Source organism: Natator depressus, chromosome 11 (genome assembly GCF_965152275.1).
Source record: "Natator depressus isolate rNatDep1 chromosome 11, rNatDep2.hap1, whole genome shotgun sequence".
Classification (NCBI taxonomy): Eukaryota; Metazoa; Chordata; order Testudines; family Cheloniidae; genus Natator; species Natator depressus.
The window spans coordinates 5,050,085-5,072,355 of NC_134244.1; the positions used below are offsets into that span (position 1 = coordinate 5,050,085).

At 42.6% G+C, this 22,271-nt stretch overlaps 1 protein-coding gene across 1 annotated transcript in view; it reads left to right on the forward strand.

The window, feature by feature from the left end:
* ERCC3 (ERCC excision repair 3, TFIIH core complex helicase subunit) overlaps nt 1-6,051 on the forward strand; it is a 43,922-nt gene extending 37,871 nt beyond the window's left edge. The window contains exons 14-15 of the mRNA XM_074966769.1: nt 3,834-3,986; nt 5,505-6,051. Coding sequence (XP_074822870.1) covers nt 3,834-3,986; nt 5,505-5,639 — 288 coding nt within the window. The 3' untranslated portion in view covers nt 5,640-6,051. The remainder of the gene's footprint in view (nt 1-3,833; nt 3,987-5,504) is intronic.
* Nucleotides 6,052-22,271: the final 16,220 nt, after the last annotated feature.

Here is a 22,271-nt window from a genome sequence, read left to right on the forward strand (position 1 = left end):
TGACCACCCAGGACTCAAGGTACATACTCAAGTGGCCACCACCCATGGTGCTGCATCTTTAATACTGCAATTCTAGTTATCTTTGATCTACCTTGGGTATGTTTACATGTTGCAATCAAACTTCTGAATTGCAACATAGACATATACTGATATATCCATTTAGGGTATTTCAGCCTGCTATCACCTGGCTGGTATACTTTCTCCAGATGTCAAAGCTCATTCCACTAGAGTGCAGACGTGTTTTACAAACCTCTACATATGAGATAAGCCTGGCAGCCACTTGTAGAACCCCCTCTACTTTGGTTAAATATTATGCCCTCAACTTGTTGGAAAGATCAGGTGCCAAACGTGGTAGGGGAATGTTATCCTGATTTAGTGGCAGCTAGGACTCCTTAGTCCCCTCTTCCAGATGGTGACTGATAAGCAGAGCCCTAGAATGGGTTCAAATACTCTGAGAAAAAATTATTATTTATCTTACAATAACTCTGGTTCTTCAGTGTTTTGCCCATGATCCGCCCTCCATCCCTGCTTTTTCAGAGTCTTTAATTGATGTTAAGAATTGAGGGAGCTGTGGGACGGTTGTGGCTGCTTTGCCCTTTGTCCTCGGGTGAGGGAAGGGGGTCATTAGGACATCCACAGTGCAGGTGTAGCCCAGTGGACACTACTATAGAAAGATTCTGACCTTGCACACATGAGGTACATGCACAACCTTGAGTGGGATCTGCGTGGATAAAACATCCAGAAGAATCATTTTTTTCATAGTCTATGGCTAGTTAAGAGGACCGCTTCAGAACAGGCCTCACAACTGAAATAATTCACCGCAGTCTTTTTATATGAAAGCCTTTTTTGTAGCATATCAAATGTGCCCAAATAGTTGCAGATTAGTGTTGATCTAATAGCGAACAGGCCTATGTGGTTATAGCCAAAAAGACTCAAAGAAATCTCTTTACTTGTATTTGAATGCTTTGGATTATGGAACTAATTAAAAAAGGCCAAAACAGAGAGATTTCCTTTTGCAAGTAATCAGTTTTAGGAGCCTTAAATTGGCATTATAACTAGGACAAGTGTGAGTGCCAAATGGTTGGTGCCAAACTTAAGGCTGGTAATGTGGGAAGAAATAAAAATTAGTTTTTTGGAAACACTTGCTATTTATGGATAGTTTTATGTACCATTTATTAAATAGTTCCATGTGTTATATCTGTCTGTAGGGATAAAAATTGTGGCTTTTTTCATCTTTTAGCTATTTTGTGTGGTGCACTGGCTTCTTAAATAGAGCCCTCTTGTCACGATTCCTTGCTCGGAACCCAGTGAGTTAACTGCACTTGGCTCATGTTACATCTTATTAAAGTATATTCCCTTTGAAAAATATTGCTCTACAAATCTAAGACTTCTATATTAAATCTTTGGTCTAGCAGGTTTTTCTGCTGTTGGTCTAAGAATCGGTGATAACTTATAAATTTGACTCATCTTGAACCAGGCCAGCTTGAAACAAGTACTGTATACTGTTGAAAAGCAAAGAGTCTCTCTTTAGTTGTACACATAATTTTGTTTTTAAATCATCGCAAGGCACAGATTAATACACTTTTTCCTGTTAGAAGCTGGACACGATCTTAGCAGATGCTGTTTTTCATAGATTCACAAATTGTAAGGCTAGAAGGGACAATTGTGATCTAGTTAGCCCTGTCTAACGGAGGCCATAGGGACTTCCCTGAATTAATTTCTGTTTAGATGTTTTTCTAAAAGATACTCTATTGTTCAATCTTGATTTTAAAAAACCTCCAGTGAGGGAGAATCCACTGCAACTGTTGGTAAGTTGAGCAGTGATTAATTACCCTCACTGTTAAAAATATGCACCTTATTTCTAGTGTGAATTTGTCTAGTTTCGATTTCTAGTCATTGGCCCTTGTTACACCCTTCTCTGCCAGACTGAAGAGCCCGTTATCAAAGTTTTGTGCCCCGTGTAAGTATTTGTCAACTGTGCGAAGAACCGATAACTGTGGAACCTCAGTAGAAACGTACATCCCCTTGATAATGATTCCCCATTTCTGTTTACATTTTGAGACATGTCTGTTAGCCAGTCTTTAATCCATTTGTGTTCCATGTTGATATATCATTCCAGTTTCTTATTCAAAATGCTTTATAGAAGTCTAGATATATTACATGAACACTATACCTTTGTAATTTCATAAATATGTATATATAATAATGTTTGACAAGATCTATTTTCCATAAACCATGGTGACTGGCATTAATTATATGTTCTAAACAGCTATATAAAGCAAAGCTTTATAAAATATGATCACAGTTTGGTGTCCTAGCTTCCTAATGGTATCAAGCATTAACCTCTTAACTGTAGAAGTTCAAGAGAACTTGGGTGTTCAGAGGATATCTAAATTGAGATGGGAGAGGAAAAAAGCCAGATAAGTCAGTGTGACCCAATTTGAATGTCTGTCTTGCAACCTGCCATGGCTGGGAACGCTGGGAAGTCAGAAGTGCACCCAGGACTAGCGCATTTTTTTAAAAGCAGTAAACTTGGCTCAGTAATCAAAATGGGGCGGGGAGGGGGGCAGAGGGGAATGTCTATTCCTTTCTACTCTGGATTTAAACAGAGATTTTATTTGAGTCTGAGAGCCCTACTGAGGGGAGAGATGTTTCAGTGATTGTGAAAGAAACTGAATTTACAGCCAATGGTCATATATTGTAAACATTCTTTTTTCACTAAGACTAAGAGGCAGAAGCTGGGAGACTTTGGAGTCCTCTAGGAAAGAAGGACTTTGAAGTAGAGTGGAGACAGCACATTTACTATACTTGCCCAGATATCTGACTAAATAGGAGACTAAAATATGTGCTAAACTGTACTCGTATCCTTGGTGGTGAAGGTAAATCAGGGTGGGATGCACATGTCAGAATTCTCATAGTGAGAGCTGGTGGATTGTGCCTCATGAAAATGTAGAATAGTGAAGAAAGCTAAAGGATATAAACAAAAGAGGGTCAGTCCATAAGAAGAAACTAATCTAAAAAGCCGTTTTCTGCCCTCTTTATTATTAACTCAAATATAATTACTAAGCTAAATGTGCTTTGCTCAATTTCCTTGTCAATGTGGTACATTAAGCATTTGGCTGAACCTTCTGAAATGCCTTCATCCTCAGCTATGTGCTTTTGTTCTAGTCTCTTATCTAAATGACATTTTGCATTAGGTTCCTTTAGCACAGAATGTAACAAGGCAGGTGTGTGGTATCATTCACTTTGTATTATGTGTATTTAGACTTGGCAGAATTCAATTTTTAAAAAAAATAATTTTGATGGATATATGGGTTTATTTTTAAGCTTTTTTTTTCTAATTTTATCAATTTAAATTTTCCCAGTTTGTATAAAATTGGCGGGAGGGGTCAGAGAATAATTTAATGACAGTAGTTATTGAGAGTCAAAAATTAGAAGCTTTATAACTGTTAAAACACAAACTGTCAACATCACGTGTCAAAATATACAAAGTAAAATTCTTAAATCAAATTCTACGTTCTGAAACGTCATTTTTCTTTCCTTGCCCATCTGTAAATTTCGATTATCATTGGTGGAAATATTTCTGTCAGTTTGTGTGTGTGGTGAATCGAGGTTTACCGACATTTACTAATTTAAAAATATAATCTTTCCAAGCCTGCGTATATTTGTGCTAGCTGTGAAGCAAAGCTGTTGGACTGCTAATACGCTATAAATGCAGTAAGGTCCATTGGGGGGCGTAGTTGATTTTCTTGGGAATGGGGGAGATGCTAATTTAAAAAAAAACTAAACTGAACACTGAGAAAATGCATCCTCCACCACATTCTGCTTCCTAGGTGATCACAAAGCTTGCAGGAATGGAAGAAGAACAACTTTCATTTTCATCCAAAGAAGAGCAGCAGCAGCTTCTTCAGAAGGTCCTGCAAGCATCTGACCTGGATGCTGAGGAAGAGGTGGTAGCAGGAGAGTATGGCTCAAAGTCAACTCAGGTAAATGAAGAATGCTTAGCTTCTGGTAATTGTGGACTACAAATGCTACAGAACTGGACCCTTACTTCTTAGTCTTGCTTCTGTATAACCATGCCAATACGCAAAAAAGAATAGAAAAATAGAATTCTTTACTTTCAGCTCCTATAACACCTTATTTAGCAATAAGAGTAACTGCTAGCTTAGGTACTAGAGAGAGATGACAGGTTTCAGAGTAACAGCCATGTTAGTCTGTATTCGCAAAAAGAAAAGGAGTACTTGTGGCACCTTAGAGACTAACCAATTTATTTGAGCATAAGCTTTCGTGAGCTACAGCTCACTTCATCGGATGCATACTGTGGAAAGTGTAGAAGATCTTTTTATATACACAAAGCATGAAAAAATACCTCCCTCCACCCCACTCTCCTGCTGGTAATAACTTATCTAAAGTGATCACTCTCCTTACAATGTGTATGATAATCAAGTTGGGAGAGAGAAATGAGACACTTGAACAAGTGTGACCTCTACAGTATCCTTTTATGTTTTAGGACATTGGTGGCAGATGGCAAATTTCTTTTATTGAGATCAGTTTTATGAAATACACACTAAAAATATCCTAGTGCACTTAATTTATTTGTAGTGTCACACTGATTGAAAGGTTTCATGCTCCAAGACCTTACCCCCTATAGTACTTCAAATAGGGCTGACTGTTAAGGCTATTCAAGAAGATGAGTCTTTATATATGCTATTTTATTTTTACTCATAGAAAATAAAACATGATTTCCCTAAAAATAAACATGAGAAACTAAGGGCTTTTCTACACAGGGAGATCTAAGAAAATTAATATGAATTAACCAAACGTGTGAATTTGTAGTGGATTAGTTAAACCACATTAAATTCCTGTATGAACACCCTCATTCAGACTAAAGTGGCCTTTATTTGATTTAGTTTAATTCATTTCTGAAGTTAATTAAGCTAACCTGAATTAAAGCCACTTTAGTCTGAATGAGGGTGTTCCCACAGGCATTTAATACAGTTTTACTAATCCACTTCTAAAATTAATTTGGATTAATTTTCCTTAGCGTCCCTGCATAGACAAGCCTAAGGCTTGCTAATATATTATGAGTTAAGGGGACATCATAGGAGTGTTGCTCAGACTTCAGGCTTGACCATTAACTATGGTGGCATTGGGCTGGAACGCCCTTTGAATTCTCAATCTCTTGAGGTATCTTTTCTATAGATCCATTGCTTTTGTTATACCAACTTTAACTCGAGGCATATTACTCCTGCAGTTAGCTGTGAGGTGCTTTGGTTGAGGAGCATCCCTGGCGCAGGAGTAGGGGTATACTTACCTACGCACTTCGGTGTACAGAATTCTTGATCATCCACTAAGTGTCCAGCGTTTTCATATTTAATTTAAAATATATATATAATATATATAAATTTGATCATTCAGCATTGCATCTAGCTACTCTGGCATCAGTGGGTTAAGAACATTATGTATATAGTTAAACTGAACAGTTGTGATTTCTCTTACTCTAGGTGTCCCGTCGTTTTGGCACAATGAGCTCTATGTCTGGAGCAGATGACGCAGTTTATATGGAATATCACACTTCACGGAGCAAGGCATCTTCAAATAAACATGTCCATCCACTTTTCAAACGTTTCAGGAAATGATGTTATATATGGATGCATTTTGTCAAATTGTGGACCTATTTATCCTTCCATACAACGGAATATGGAGCCTAAATATCTTGTAGACCCTTAAAGGACTCTTTAATGTGTGGCTATATAGATGCATAAATAGTTAGCAATATATCTATGCTAATGGGTGAGACTGAAAAAGTGAAGGAACTATCTCTGACCACAGTGAAAGATGTTATAGAAGGACTGAACCCTGGTTATGCCTCTGTGGTGTTCCCAAGGTAATAAAACCTTTATTTTTATCAAGTGAATTTAAAGACCACTTTTTAAGCAAATGCTGCAAACGTGATCTTTTTTTGTATATCAAGTTTGTACTAATGTTTAAAATTTTATTTATCTCATAAATATTCTAGTTGAAAAAAAACATAAGGAAGTCTAAAATGCTTGAAGGAAAAACTTAAATAAAACTTGAATAAAAATCATTCATTGTGCACATTTTATTATGTTTTTTACATATGGAGAATTGAGTAATTTGTATTCCTAATTTAACCTAGTTTAAATTTATAACAAACTAGCTCAACATGTCGTGAAACTTCAAGAGAAAAAACCTGAAGAGGGACTTTGTCACTGGAGTAAAACTGGGAAAAACATTTAAAAGTTAATGAGCAATCCATTTAACCTGTATTTTTGGTGTTCTTACTACAGTTTTTCTGTTGTATACATCATACACTGCCATCATAAATAATCCTCTGTTTAACATTGGCATATTACCATTTTAGTTTTGCATAAAAAGGTAGTATTTTGACTTGCTACAGGGAGAGCTGAAAGCTGGGTTGCGATGGAGAGAGCCCTTTTTTAAAACATGGGTATTTTTTATTCTTGGCAATACTGGCAAAGAAGTCTTCTGAAGTGAGAGTTAATTTGATTCAGTGATGGATTTGCTTTTACCGCTGTGAAAATTCCTAACAAAATAAATGTAATCATGAAACTGCTGAGATTTGTTTTAAACACAAACCCACCAAACAGCCCACTAATGATATAAGACCAAAACTTTTGATATTGCATTTATTAGCTCCTTTTCTGTGAGTAGGATTTTTGTGAACAACCTATAATGTAATGCTGCCCTTGATTCACCAGTTCAGATCTAAGGTTAGGATTAGCCTTACTATGCTGGATGAGATGTATATTCGGGGCTAAGTCTTCAGGTAGCTAGAGAGCAGGGGATCTTTTGAGGGGAAAAAAACAGAGATGGACTTATTTCCTTATGGGAAATGAACACCAAAGCTCTGTTTATGCTGGCGAATGCTGGTGTTTCCATTTTTTGGTTAATGTGCTTGGAATGCAAACTGTTAACGTTCGCACAAATGCTTCTGATATTTCACAAGTATTCCCAGGATCTGAACAACTGCACCAGATCCAGACAGATGTGAGAATTGAACCCAGCCGGTTCAATTCAAATTGTTTCATTGTTAGTCCCCGCAACTTCATCTCACAATGCTCAATTCTCCCTCCCCTGTGCTGTATCTTCCTTCCATGTGGCAAGCCTGGAACCGTCAAGGTGGTGCTTGGGTAGCTTGATTTAAGATATCTATATAGGAATAACGTGTGTAGTATCTCGGTGCTCATTCCTTTCCCCCTTTGAAGTCCTCAGACAATAAGCAAGGGCACAGCACTGGAACATTTGCCCATTCCTCATATCCCTTCTCTTTGTCTTGGGCCTTACACAAAGCAGTCTGTTGAACTGTTTGTTTAGGAGAACAGAATGAGGAAGTGGGATGATGTGATCATTAAGCATACAAGTTTGTCAATGTTCCTAGTGGGACGCTTATCTCTGCCAGGTTTTAATGCTCACTTCAGAACCACTTTCTGTTTTTACAAACTTTGAAAAAGCTGTACTATGCCAAATATGGAGATGGCTGTAATTTACTAGTTAAATTAATCCTCATGATGCATTTATAGCACTGGCTAGAGCCAAACATGTGCTCTGCAGCTTTGACAATGCATGTTGGTCCTGACATCTAGCCCTCCTGCTATGGCACTATGCATGGAAACCTCTTGTTCAGACTGTGCTCGGCACAGAAATAGTACGCACGACTGCATGTGTGTTAAGAATTAAGCAAACCGCTGCCACTCATTTCAAGAGTAGAATCTAGGTCTTCAGAGCTGTACAGCTAGTGTGTATTCTACTATGCTTAGAGAGAACATTGCTACATTTTAAAATAAACAATAGGTTCCCTTGTTTAAAATTGTGCATAACTGTATCTGGATCATAGCCTGCTAATGTTCCATAAATCTGATTATTCAAAGATTTCAAGTTTTCAAAATTCTTGTTACTAACAGTCTGAAGAATGGCTATTCATAGGTCACTTACTGATATAGAGTAAAACCTAAAATGTCACCTTCAAGTGACTCTTCCCCCTTTTAAAATGAACACTTAAAAGTATCCCCATGCAGTTTCTAGTGTAATTTCCTTCATCCTTTAAAGACCGCTTTTATTGTGTAACCAACTTTTTCTGGTCCATAGGGTAATTACCAAAGGCTGGTTTGACTGTACCGTACCTGGTTTATTGATACAGACGTTCAGCTGACCTGCATGATGAACAGCTCACTGGAAGAAGTGAAAAATTATCTCTGCTATAGTTGGAGATAATCTGCCTCATTTTTTCCTGTTTTCTCTGCCATGCACCCAAATGCTCAGTTCATTTTTGAAGAATGGAATGGAACACAGCAGAATTGCTTCAGCTCTGGCCCATCCTGTAAAGTGCAGAATACCCTTAATTCACATGTCAATGGCGTACTTAACTCAGATACTAAGGTGATAGATGCCAGTGTAAGAATCCAGGTGGATAGATGTGTAGGGGCAATGTGGTGGGAAGGTTGTTTTGATGCCCAAGTCTCTCTTCAGGGATTTGGTTGCAGTGTTTACTAATTCTCCCAAGGCTCTTAATTGAATAATTTTCTGTGAACAATTTTTGGAATTTAGCAGGGCCTCAAGTTTCCGAAAGTGAGCGATGGTGTGATAGCTTCCTGTTATGTGATGGGGGGGAAGTACTAATCTCTGCCTGGAGAAGGAAGTGATCTATACAGGATAGTTCTTGCATTGCTAATATCTCTATCCAGTCCTGGGTGCGTCCCCGTGTGGATGGGTGTGTCCATATCTTGTGTGAAAACAAAAGTGAAAAGGGCAGGAGGTTTTAGGTTGTGATCTGCGTTGACATTGGAGGCTCTCAAGATGACGATGTCTTGAACTCTAAACTCTTCTGAACTCCATTACCACAATCAGATAGTGCTCAATCATAATTAGAGACTTTCTCTTACAGGAAGCCTTTGGTGTCCAAAGGTCTGTAAAGTAGAAGGATGTCAGTTTTCTTCCTCCTTGGTTGCTTCAGTCCTATTAATGGGAGATAGCAGCCATTTTGAATCTTCATGGAATTCTCTGTAGAAAAATAATTTTTCAGCCTCTGCTGAAGAAACTTTCAGCTCTTCAAGTACTTGTCCAAATGTACGTATGTGTGTCTGTGTAGTCCTTTCAATCTTGGCGCACATGTACCCTATGAGCTTGAGATTGCATTCTTTTGGTCAGCAGTGTCCGTTGGGTCTGTGCAGACATGCCCTGAGTGCCGTCATGCTCCATCTCAAGGGCATAAAAGGTGGTGCGGGACCAACCGCCCCATAGTTCTTTCTCCTCACCTTTGGGTTTTAGACAGAGCTCCAAGTGTCCATGCTACACTCTCACTTGATACACTAATTTCTAGTTTAGTTATTTAGATCGAGTAGTTGCCCATTGGTACTCCCCTTTTTGATGATCTTTAGTTAGATTTTGGAAGAAAAATTTTTTCCTTCCCTTTGTATATATTCTTGACCAGAACCTTCCCGGTACCAGGACATGTCTCACTGATGGGCACACAAGTTGTCTTTGTTTTGTTTTGTTTTGTTTGGTGTAGTCCCATATCCCCAATAAATGCATTGTCTGCAAGCCCTTTTTCTAAAGGACTTTAAAAGCCAGAAGAGCAAGGCTTAAAATGTTTCTTCTAAATTTCTCCATGCGGCCTGGGTCAGCCTTTGTACCTGGTACATCAGTTTGTGGTAAAGAGCTGTGCCCCTGGGAGCCTAATATCAGTTAGCTGCAGGGTTCCTTTGACTTCCATAGGTTTGGGTAGGACAGTCCCTGTTAAGAGTAGTGAGACAGAAAGGAGAATTGTTCCTTCTCTAAGAGTAGAGGCAGTTTTTCTCAAGAGAGCTCTATAAAAAAGAGATCAAAATAATCCCTTCATTCCCAATCCAAGGAGATTTCACAGCCTAAGTTGAGGGCCTTCAAGGGAGTATACTACTAACTGTTCAATACCATTAATTGAAGGTACTTCTTAATAAATACAGAGACTACTGAGGTGTGTGCAGCACCACATATGTCAGCACTGGCTCCTCTTAGGTACAGATAAAGGTATTGGACCTGAGCATTTCAATTCTGGCTATTATATGGCCATATTGAAACCACTGGGGTCCTTATTACAAGCATACCTCACATGTACTGTCTCAGAGAGCTGCTGAGAGGCAAAAAACAGTGCAACCTCAAGCATCCCCTCATGATAGCATCTCGAGGAAGAACAACAACCTAGAAATTAGGATATTCAGGCACTAGTAACCACTCTTCTTTGTCTCTAGATGAGACGGTGATCCCTTCAGCACAATCTCATTTGGATGACTATAAAAGCATCCAGAAAGAGATGATGAGAGTAGTCCAATTGCTTCACATTCTGTTTGAGAAGGTACAGAGGGCTCCTCGTAAGTTACTGGATGTTTTGCATGCATCTATGCTGGGAAAAGTTCCGAGATCCCAAGAGAAGTGCAATCAACAGTGGAGGATTTTCTGTTTGAGGGTTCAGATTTTTTCAAAACGAAAACAGATGATGCTTTTCACACTTTGAGGGATTCCTGTATCATTCTACACCTGCCTCCTCTCCACCTTCCCCATCACTATTCAGGGACCTCTTTCATGAGAGATTTACTCCAAGAAGTAGAATCATTTCTGTCTCTCGGAGCAATAGAAGAGATTCCTCTACAACCGAGGGAAAGGTTTCTAATCAAACTATAGCCTCATACCCAGAAGAAAGGGGGATAAGGGCCAATTCTGGATTTGAGAGCACTTAATACCTTTTATCCACTGAATAAAGTTCAGAATGGACACCTTAGCCTACATAATACCATCGCCAGATGAAGAAGATTGGTTGCGGCTCTCTACCTGCAGGACATCTATTTTCATATCATCGTACATTGGGTGCACAAGAAATTCCTGAGATAGGTTACATCAAAGCCACTACCACTATAGAGGTCTCTTTGGCCTTTCTATAGCACCAAGGTTCTGTACAAAAGTCTTAGCAGTAGTAGTACACCTAAAGAGACAGAGAATAAGTGTGTCGCTATACCTGGATGACTGGCTCATCAGAGGTACAGAGCACCATCCAAAGCATTTTTGAGCTATTCATATCCCTTGGACTTATCTGTTGACTTTTAGGCCATTATTACACCAATGCAAGAATTTATAGGGACCATTACAGACTCCAAGACAACCAGAGCTTAACCTACAGCAGGTTCTAGACTATGGCCATGCTTGTCTCCCAGCTTCAGACAAATCCTCAAACCATACTAAGAACTTGTCTAAATCTGCTGGGTCACATGGCCTCCTGCATTTTGTCACGCTGCATGGTAGACTGCACCTTTGTTGCATGCAGGTCTGGCTGAAATCAGTGTAGTGAAATTTTGAGCTAGCACAGCTTAGACATGCCTCTGATGGTGCCACAAGACATTCTCTGCTTTCTTAGTTGTAGAAGAACCATAACAAGGTATGAATGGGAGTCCCTTTCTCCCAACTATCCCAACCAAGACCATAGTGACTGATGCTTCGTTACTGGGTTGAGGAACCCCACTTGGATCACAAATTAGGCAAAGCAAATGGAGACTCAATATTCAAGAACTCAGTAGTGTGCAAAGCTTGCATGGAGCCCTTACCTCCAATACGCAGACTGTCTGTTCAGTTAATGACAAACAACACAACTGCCATGTTTTATACAAACCCACAGGAGGGACTCTTAATTGAAACAGTTCAATTATGGAATTAGTGCATTCAACATCAGATATCTCTCTCAGCAATTCACTATATGGGGCTACAGAACACTCTGGTGAACAATTTGAGCAGATACTATTCATCAGAGCATGAATGGACAATTCACTAGTCAGTTATTTAGTTGATTTTCAAGAAATGGGATCATCCAATCAGTAGTCTTATTTGTGATTGACAGGAACAAGTAATCTGCTCCAGAGCGGGACAGAGTCCAGCATCCCTATCATATGTGTTCCTTGGTCTTGTGCACTGATGCACACTTAGCCACTGATTGTATTGCTCCCAAGGGTACTTAGAAATATCAGATAAAATGCAGCCAGGGTCATCCTGATCGCTCCTGCCTGGCCAAGGCAGTTCTGGTACCTGAAACTGTTACAGTTGTCAAACCATCCTCCAAAACTACTCCCACTATTCCTAGACCTGTTATTTAAGAATGAAGGAGCCATCCTTCATCCCAGTACATCCACCCTTCAGCTAACAGCCTGGTTTCTGAATGGATGTATCGCTGGGTAAGTATACCCCGTCACGGGGTGTCAGATAGGCATCAAGGTGGCTTTCCTCCTGTGCAGGGCAGCGTGGCCTAGTGGCCAAAGTCAATATGGCTTCCCTTCGGTGCAGGGCCATGTGACCTAGTGGCCAGAGTCAATAGGGCCGCCCTTTGGTGCAGGGCAGCATGACCTAGTGGCCACAGTTGAAAGGACTATCCTCTGATGCAGGGTGGTGTGTCCTAGCGGTCAGTCGATAGAGCTTGGCAGGCAGCCCTCACTGTATAGGGTCCCACAGCTTCCTTGCTGGGGCAAATCAGCAACAAGTTTGGGCCTTGAAGCCAAAGGGGAGCAGGCCATGCCACCTAGTGGTGGGGCTGGAGGCCAGGGGTAGGGAACCCAGGCCCTTCCTACTCCACTGGGTCCCAGCCCAGGGCCCCATCAATAGTGAGTGGTCCCAACACTGGGTCAGTGGGATACCACCGAAATACGCTGACTCCATTCCCGGTACCACAACCGGACCAATGTCTGGTTCCCCTGGAATACTTCTGACCCGGTCTCCCTGCTCTGTAGCCTGCAGTCATCCTCCTCCTTGGGGCACTTGGTGGGTGGGGTTTCCTACAACTCCTTCCACCCATGGGTCTTGGTGTGGTTGGTCTCTGAGGCCTCTGGTTCCGACAACTTCTGGGTGGGAGTTTGCAACACATGTCCACTCACCTCCCTGGTCAGCCCAGACTGAGCCAGACTAGCCTCTTTTATAGTCTGCCTCCAGTTGGAGCATGCCCAGCAAAGGGGCATGGCATCCTCTGCAGGGTCAGTGCAGGGTAAATACACCCTGTCACAGGATGTCAGAAATAGAGAAGTTCTGTGCACCAACTGAACATAACATTTTAACTAATAACCGAAAGACTCTACCAGGAAGACTTATGCAGCTAAGTGGAGATTTTCAGCTTGGTGTGAACACCATCACTTTCAGCCTCTTGAGGCACAAATCGTTGCCATTTTAGACTTCTTACTCTCTCTAAAGAACTCAGGACTTTCAGTTAGTTTTGTCAAGGTGCAACTTGCAGCTGTTCACACATTCCATCCACCTGGAGGGGCATATACAATTTTTTTCCTATTCCACTATTTTCAGATTTCTTAGGGGTTTCTTGAGAGATTTTCCACCTATAAGAACCAACTCCCACTTGGAACCTTAATGGTGTACTTGTGGGCCTCATGGGTCCTCCATTTGAGCTCATGGCATCATGTTCTCTTACACGTATCTATAAAGACCTCCTTCCTTATAGCAGTCATATCAGCTAGGAGAATTGGGGAGACAAGGTCACTCATGGTGGATCCCTCTTATACTATTTTTCACTCAGAAAAGGTGTCTGAGACCACACCCTAAGTTCTACTGAAAAGTTTAAATCAGGTTATAAATCTACCTATATTTTTCTAAACCTCATTGTGGAAAGGGATCTGGGGGTCATAGAAGATCGCAAGCTAAATAAGAGTCAACAGTGTAACACGATGCAAAAAAAGCAAACATCATTCTGGGATGTATTAGCAGGAGTATTGTAAGCAAGACACGAGAAGTAATTCTTCTGCTCTACTCTGTGCTGATTAGGCCTTAACTGAAGTATTGTGTTCAGTTCTGGGTGCCACATTTCAGGAAAGATGTGGACAAATTGGAGAAAGTCCAGAGAAGAGCAATAAAAATGATTAACGGTCTAGAAAACATGACCTATGAGGGAAGATTGAAAAAATTGGGTTTGTTTAGTCTGGAAAAGAGAAGACTGAGAGGGGACATTATAACAGTTTTCAAGTCCACAAAAGGTTATTACAAGGAGGGAGAAAAATTGTGCTTAACTTCTGAGGATAGGACAAGAAGCAATGGGCTTAAATTGCAGCAAGGGTGATTTAGGTTGGACATTAGGAAAAACTTCCTCACTGTCAGAGTGGTTAAGCACTGGAATAAATTGCCTAGGGAGGTGGTGGAATCTCCATCATTGGGGATTTTTAAGAGCAGGTTGGACAAACACCTGCCAGGGATGATAATACTTAGTCCAGCCTTGAGTGCAGGGTACTGGACTAGATGACCTCTTGAGGTCCCTTCCAGTTCTATGATTCTATAGTTAAGTTAAGTTACATACCTTTTGATGTGCCTAGGGCCTGAGTCTTTTTACTACAGCAAATGATACCTTTTACTTCATTTCTTAGACAGTTCTTATCCTTTGCTGAGAAGATAAAAGTCAATCCTATTTCCACCCAAAGATTATTTAAATGGGTTTGAGGGTGGATTACTCTCTGCTATGAACTAGCTAAATTACATCCACCATGGATATTAGAGTCCATTTTACTAGTTCACTGGCAGTTTCAGCTGCTTCCTTGAGCAGCATTTTGTGAAGCAGCCACATTGGGTTCTATACGTACATTTAATCAGACACCGTACCTGAGCCCTGGTCTACACTACAAGTTTAGGTTGAATTTAGCAACATTAGGTCGATTTATCCCTGCACCCGTCCACACTACCAAGCCTGTTTTGTTGACTTAAAGGGCTCTTAAAATCGATTTCTGTACTCCTCCCCAGCGAGGGGTTTAGCGCTAAAATCGACCTTGCTGGGTCGAATTTGGGGTAGTGTGGACGCAATTCGACGGTATTGGCCTCCGGGAGCTATTCCAGAGTGCTCCATTGTGACCTCTCTGGACAGCGCTCTCAACTCAGATGCTCTGGCCAAGTAGACAGGAAAAGCCCCGGGAACTTTTGAATTTCATTTCCTGTTTGGCCAGCATGGCGAGCTGATCAGCGCAGGTGACCATGCAGAGTTCAGCAGCACAGGTGACCATGGAGTCCCAGAATCACAAAAGAGCTCCAGCATGGACTGAACAGGAGGTACTGGATCTGATCGTTGTATGGGGAGAAGCATCCATGCAGGCAGAACTCCATTCCAAAAGATGAAATGCCAAAATATTTGCAAAAATCTCCAAGGGCATGATGGACAGAGGCTACAGCAGGGACACACAGCATTGCTGCGTGAAAGTTAAGGAGCTGAGGCAAGCCTACCAAAAAACAAAGGATGCAAACGGTCGCTCCGGGTCAGAGCCCCATACATCCTGCTTCTATAATGAGCTGCATGCAATTCGGGGGGGGGGGGGGGCCTACCACTACCCCACCACTGTCTGTGGACACCTGCAAGGGGGGAGTCTCTCACAACAGGGATGAGGATTTTGTGGATGAGGAAGATGAGGAGGAGGAGGTTGAAGACAGCACAGAGCAGGCAAGCAGAGAATTCCTTCTCCCCAGCAGCCAGGAACTGTTCATCACCCTGGAGCCAATACCCTCCCAACCCTCCCAAGGTGGGCTCCCGGACCATGAAACTGGAGAAGGCACCTCTGGTGAGTGTACCTTTGTAAATATAATACAGGGTTTAAAAGCAAGTGTGTTTAATGATAAATTTGCCATGAAGACTTGGGATGCATTCGCAGCCAGTATAGCTACTGGAAAAGTCTGTTAATGTGTCTGGGGATGGAGCGGAAATCCTCCAGGGATATTTCCATGAAACTCTCCTGGAGGTACTCTAAAAGCCTTTGCAGAAGGTTTCTGGGGAGGGCAGCCTTATTTCGTCCTCCATGGTAGGAGACTTTACCATGCCAAGCCAGTAGCAAGTAGTCTGGAATCATTGCAGAACAAAGCATTGCAACGAATGGGCCCGGGCTTTGGTGGCATTCAAGCAACATCCATTCTTTATCTCTCTGCGTTAGCCTCAGGAGAGTGATATCATTCATGGTCACCTGGTTGAAATACGGGAAATTTGTTTAAGGGGACATTCAGAGGTGCCGTTCCTGCTGGGCTGTTTGCCTTTGGCTGAAAAGAAATCATCCCTGCTGTTAGCCACCCGGTGGGGGGAGGCCTGTTCATGCTGAGCTGTTTGCGTATGGCTGACAGGGATCTTCCCTGATACTAGCCATGCGGTGGGGTGAGTGTGTGTGTGAAGTGATCATTCCAGAGAATTGGGTGGAGGGGGGTTTGGATTGTGCTGCACATTCACCCTAAAACCGCAGCCCCTCCTTTTAAATGGCCAACCCAATGGGCTTTGCTTGGTATGGGAAAGGAGGGCGCTGCTGTTTGAAACTGTTCCCACATGTTATGAAGGTTGAAGAAGCCAAAACCCTTTGCCTTACCATGGCTGCCTGCAAGTCGAATTCTGTTGCCCAGCCGAGCTTGTGTGATGTCTCACACCAAACTGGCAGGCACGCAATATAAGCGGCAAAATGCGACCTTGTACCAAAAGCAGATGTGCTATGTAATGTGAATCGCTTGATTCAGTGTGAAATAGTCTTCCCTTTGTTCTCTAAAATGTATCCTTTTAAATACTACTCTCCTTTTTTTCCTCCCACAGCTGCAAATTTTTCTACGCTTCCCTTATCATCTCCGTCCCAGAGGCTAGCACAGACTAGAAGGCGGAAAAAACGCACTCGCGATGACGTTCTCAGAGCTCATGCAGTCCTCCTGCACTGAAAGAGCTCAGCAGAATGTGTGGAGGCAAACAATGGCAGAGTCCAGGAAAGCGTTAAATGAACACGCTGAGAGGAGGCAGGATGCAATGCTGATACTAATGGGGGGAGCAAACTGACCTGCTCAGGCACCTGGTGGAGCTGCAGGAAAGGCAGCAGGAGCACAGACTGCCGCTGAAGCCCCTGTATAACCACCTGCCCTACTCCCCAAGTTCCATATCCTCCTCACCCAGATGCCCAAGAACACAGGAGGGGGAGAGGGGAGGCTACGGTCACCCAACCACTCCACCCCAGAGGATTGCCTTCTATGATGAGATTACTGATTCTGTGGATGAAGGGAAAGCAGTGGATGTATTGTTTCTTGACTTTAGCAAAGCTTTTGACACGATCTCCCACAGTATTCTTGTCAGCAAGTTAAAGAAGTATGGGCTGGATGAATGCACTATAAGGTGGGTAGAAAGTTGGCTAGATTGTCGGGCTCAACGGGTAGTGATCAATGGCTCCATGTCTAGTTGGCAGCCGGTGTCAAGTGGAGTGCCCCAGGGGTCGGTTCTGGGGCCGGTTTTGTTCAATATCTTCATAAATGATCTGGAGGATGGTGTGGATTGCACTCTCAGCAAATTTGCGGATGATACTAAATTGGGAGGAGTGGTAGATACGTTGGAGGCAGAGATAGGATACAGAGGGACCTAGACAAATTGGAGGATTGGGCCAAAAGAAACCTGATGAGGTTCAATAAGGATAAGTGCAGGGTCCTGCACTTAGGACGGAAGAACTCAATGCACAGCTACAGACTAGGGACCGAATGGCTAGGCAGCAGTTCTGCGGAAAAGGACCTAGGGGTGACAGTGGACGAGAAGCTGGATATGAGTCAGCAGTGTGCCCTTGTTGCCAAGGAGGCCAATGGCATTTTGGGATGTATAAGTAGGGGCATAGCGAGCAGATCGAGGGACGTGATCGTTCCCCTCTATTCGACATTGGTGAGGCCTCATCTGGAGTACTGTGTCCAGTTTTGGGCCCCACACTACAAGAAGGATGTGGATAAATTGGAGAGAGTCCAGCGAAGGGCAACAAAAATGATTAGGGGTCTGGAACACATGACTTATGTGGAGAGGCTGAGGGAACTGGGATTGTTTAGTCTGCGGAAGAGAAGAATGAGGGGGGATTTGATAGCTGCTTTCAACTACCTGAGAGGTGGTTCCAAAGAGGATGGTTCTAGACTATTCTCAGTGGTAGAAGATGACAGGACAAGGAGTAATGGTCTCAAGTTGCAGTGGGGGAGGTTTAGGTTGGATATTAGGAAAAACTTTTTCACTAGGAGGGTGGTGAAACACTGGAATGCGTTACCTAGGGAGGTGGTAGAATCTCCTTCCTTAGATGTTTTTAAGGTCAGGCTTGACAAAGCCCTGGCTGGGATGATTTAATTGGGGATTGGTCCTGCTTTGAGCAGGGGGTTGGACTAGATGACCTCCTGAGGTCCCTTCCAACCCTGATATTCTATGATTCTATGATTGCCCAAGCAACAGAAGGCCGGCATTCAATATATTTTGAACTGTAGTGTGGCCTTGTCCTTCCCTCCTCCCCTCATCCACCACCCCACCTGCTGCTTCCCTCCTCACCCACCCCTCCCTGGCTACCTTGCGAGTTTTCTCCCTATTTGTGTGATGAATTAATAAAGAATGCATGATTTTGAAACAATTATGACTTTATTGCCTCTGAAAGTGGTGATTGAAGCGGGGAGGTCAGTTGGCTTACAGGGAAGTAGAGTCAACCAAGGGGGCGGGTTTTCATCAACAGAACTGTCACACCGTAGCCTGGCCAGTCATGAAACTGGTTTTCAAAGCTTCTCTGCTGCGCAGGGCGCCCAGCTGTGCTCTTCTAATCGCCTTGGTGTCTGGCTGCATGTAATTGCCAGGCGATTTGCCTCAACCTCCCACCCTGCCATAAACATCTTCCCCCTTACTCTCACAGATACTGTGGAGCACACAGCAAGCAGCAATAACAATGGGAATATTGGTTTAGCTGAGGTCTAACCGAGTCAGTAAACTGCACCAGCGAGCTTTTAAACGTCCAAATGCACATTCCACCACCATTCTGCACTTGCTCAGCCTGTAGTTGAACTGCTCCTTCCTACTGTCCAGGGTGCCTGTGTATGGCTTCATGAGCCATGACATTAAGGGGTAGGTTGGGTCCCCAAGGATAACTATAGGCATTTCAACATCCCCAACAGTTATTTGCTGGTCTGGGAAGTAAATCCCTTCCTGCAGCTGTTCAAACAGATCAGAGTTCCTGAAGATGCGAGCATCATGCACCTTTCCCTGCCATCCCACTTTGATGTTGGTGAAATGTCCCTTGTGATCCACCAGTGCTTGCAGAACCATTGAAAAGTACCCATTGCAGTTTACATACTGGCTGCCAAGGTGGTCCGGTCCCAAGTTAGGGATACGCGTTCCGTCTATCACCCCACCACAGTTAGGGAACCCCATTGCAGCAAAGCCATCCACTATGACCTGTACATTTCCCAGAGTCAGTACCCATTGCAGTTTACGTACTGGCTGCCAAGGTGGTCCGGTCCCAAGTTAGGGATACGCGGTCCGTCTATCACCCCACCACAGTTAGGGAACCCCATTGCAGCAAAGCCATCCACTATGACCTGTACATTTCCCAGAGTCAGTACCCTTGATAGCAGCAGCTCAGTGATTGTGTTGGCTACTTGGATTATAGCAGCCCCCACAGTAGATTTACCCACTCCAAACTGATTCCCGACTGACCGGTAGCTGTCTGGTGTTGCAAGCTTCCAGAAGGCTATCGCCACTCACTTCTCAACTGCGAGGGCTGCTCTCATCTTGGTATTCTTGCACTTTAGGGCAGGGGAAAGCAAGTCACAAAGTTCCACGAAAGTGCCCTAATGCATGCAAAAGTTTCACAGCCACTGGGAATCATCCCAGACCTGCAACACTATGCGGTCCCACCAGTCTGTGCTTGTTTCCCGGGCCCTGAATTGGCGTTCCACAGCAAGAACCTGCCCCATTACCACCATGATGTCCAAATTGCCAGGGCCCGTGCTTTGAGAGCAGTCTGTGTCCATGTTCTCACCACTATCGTGATCGCGCTGTCGTCGCCTCTTCGCCTGCTTTTGCAGGTTCTGCACATACTGCAGGATAATGCGCGAGGTGTTTACAATGCTCACAACAGCAGCGGTGAGCTGAGGGGGCTCCATGCTTGCCGTGGTATGGCGTCTGCAGGAGAGCAGAGTTGCAGCAGAAGCAGTGGATGACGACGGATACCACGAGAACAGATATTTATACAGAATGAGGAGAGGACCTGCAAGGTGGACTCATGGCACCAGGAGAGCAGAGTTGCTGCGGAAGCGGTGGATGACGACGGTTAGCAGTCCTACTGCACTGTCTGCTGACAGCAGTATGGCGTCTGCACGGAAAAAAGGCACAAAACGATTGTCTGCCGTTGCTTTCGCGGAGGGAGGGGCGACTAATGACGTACCCAAAACCACCCGCGACAATGTTTGTGCCCCATCAGGCATTGGGAGCTCAACCCAGAATTCCAATGGGCAGCGGAGACTGCGGGAACTGTGGGATAGCTACCCACAGTGCAACGCTCCTAAAGTCGACGCTAACCACGGTTCTGTGGACGTACTCCGCCAATTTAATGTGCTTAGTGGGGACACACACAATCGACTGTATAAAATCGCTTCCTAAAAATAGACTTCTATAAATTCGACCTTAGTGACAGCTTCTGGAGCAGATGCTTCCTTTGGCAGAGCTGTTTCTTACAGTCTATCTTTAAGTGAAACTCAGAGCACCCATCACTTTAGTTAGATTGCTGCTGGAGAGTTTATATATATGGACAAGCACTCAAAGAAGAGAAAAAAGTTACTTACCTGTACAATAAGTGGAGTTCTTTGAGATGTGTTGTCCATATATACTATATATAAAATTTCATGACCCGCCTTTATTCCCCTTTGCTTCAGAGTCCCACTTCAGAGTGGTGAAGGAACTGAGTGGCACTTGGTCCCACACTACCCTTTATTCCTTCAGTATGGGAATACAAGGACAATCAGGGTGCATGTGCAGACCCAACAACTACTGCTGGCCCAAAGGCTCCAATCTTGAATGCATGTGCCCCAGGAATGGAATATATATATATGACAACATTTCAAAGACTTCCAGTTGCTGTACAAGTAAGTAACTTTTCTTTATGCAGAGTAACAGAAAACAATGACCCTTAATTGTAAAACTTCTTCACATATAGCCTAGGCACAAGATTAGTGAGTTTAAGTTATATGAAAAGTTTGAGGCAAGTCTGGTGTTCTGATGAGATCGTTTGGGATACAAGCAGGATCCACATTTCTTAAAGGACCTGTTTTTAAATTAATTTTAAGTCTAATTAGATTTATTTATCAATTCTCAGAAAATTCATTCTATATTCAGTAAGTGTTCATTTTGGTGAGCATGTGCTGTATTTGTTTATATGTAAAGATGTTAAATCTCTGCTTTAATTGTAAAACTTAACTCATCCTTAATTGTGGAGCTGAAGTTGACACCTCCATAATGAACCAAACAGATCTGAATTTAGGAAAATAAGAAATAATGCTAGTTTGGTGCTCTGGAAATAGAAGATAAGGCTATATACGAGACCCCGCTTTGGGACTATTTTAGACTATTGGACTTTAAGATAGTGTTAATGAGTGACATGGGCTTGTTCTGTAATGAAGGCCCATTCTGTTTTCTTCAGTACAAAGTAATAGCTTATTAATGATGCATTTTTTGTCCTTACAAAAGTCTTCTTGCAAAGGTAATGTCCTGGCAGGCAACTCAAGATTATCTGTGTGACATAAATATAGCTAGGTGAATACCTGTCCAAATTCAGGACAGGAGTGTTTTACTAGTGATGCTGTAGGGATATTTAATTGTATTAATTTAGTAAATTAATAGTACCATTTTTCAAGGATTTGTCATAATAAGCTGTGAACAAGAACAAATAAAATACTCTTGTTGTTAATCTGACCGTTCCTTGGTGATAACATTTAATCTGATCATTTTAGAACATCAAAATATTTGTCACTTGGCATGTTCGTAAGAACAATGTGATAATGTATCTCACGTTTGTGAAGAGGCCTATATTTTGAATTTCTGTTTGAAGGAAATGAGCAATAGAAAGTGAAGCCACACCTGGAATAATAATCTTAGTTCTGGGTACTACACGACCAGGAAATTCCTAACAAATTTAAGGAGAACAGAAATTTTAAAAATGTAGGTAGCTGGAGAGGTTGCTATATGAGAAAGAGTTATAACCGTTAGATAAGCACAGTGACAACTAGAAGAGTAAAGAGGATATGACTGTCTGATAGGTCCATACAAGAAAGATGCAGCTGTCAGAGCCCAAGGTGAAACTCTTGGCCAAATGGCCATGGACTTTTTTACAACAGAAGATCAGAATGGGTTGTAGTCTTACAACCCTTTAAGAATGCAAAATAAACATGAGAAGGGTGGAAAACAAAAATCCTTTTGGATTGAAGCGTTGCTTTCTTATATTTTGGTACCTGGA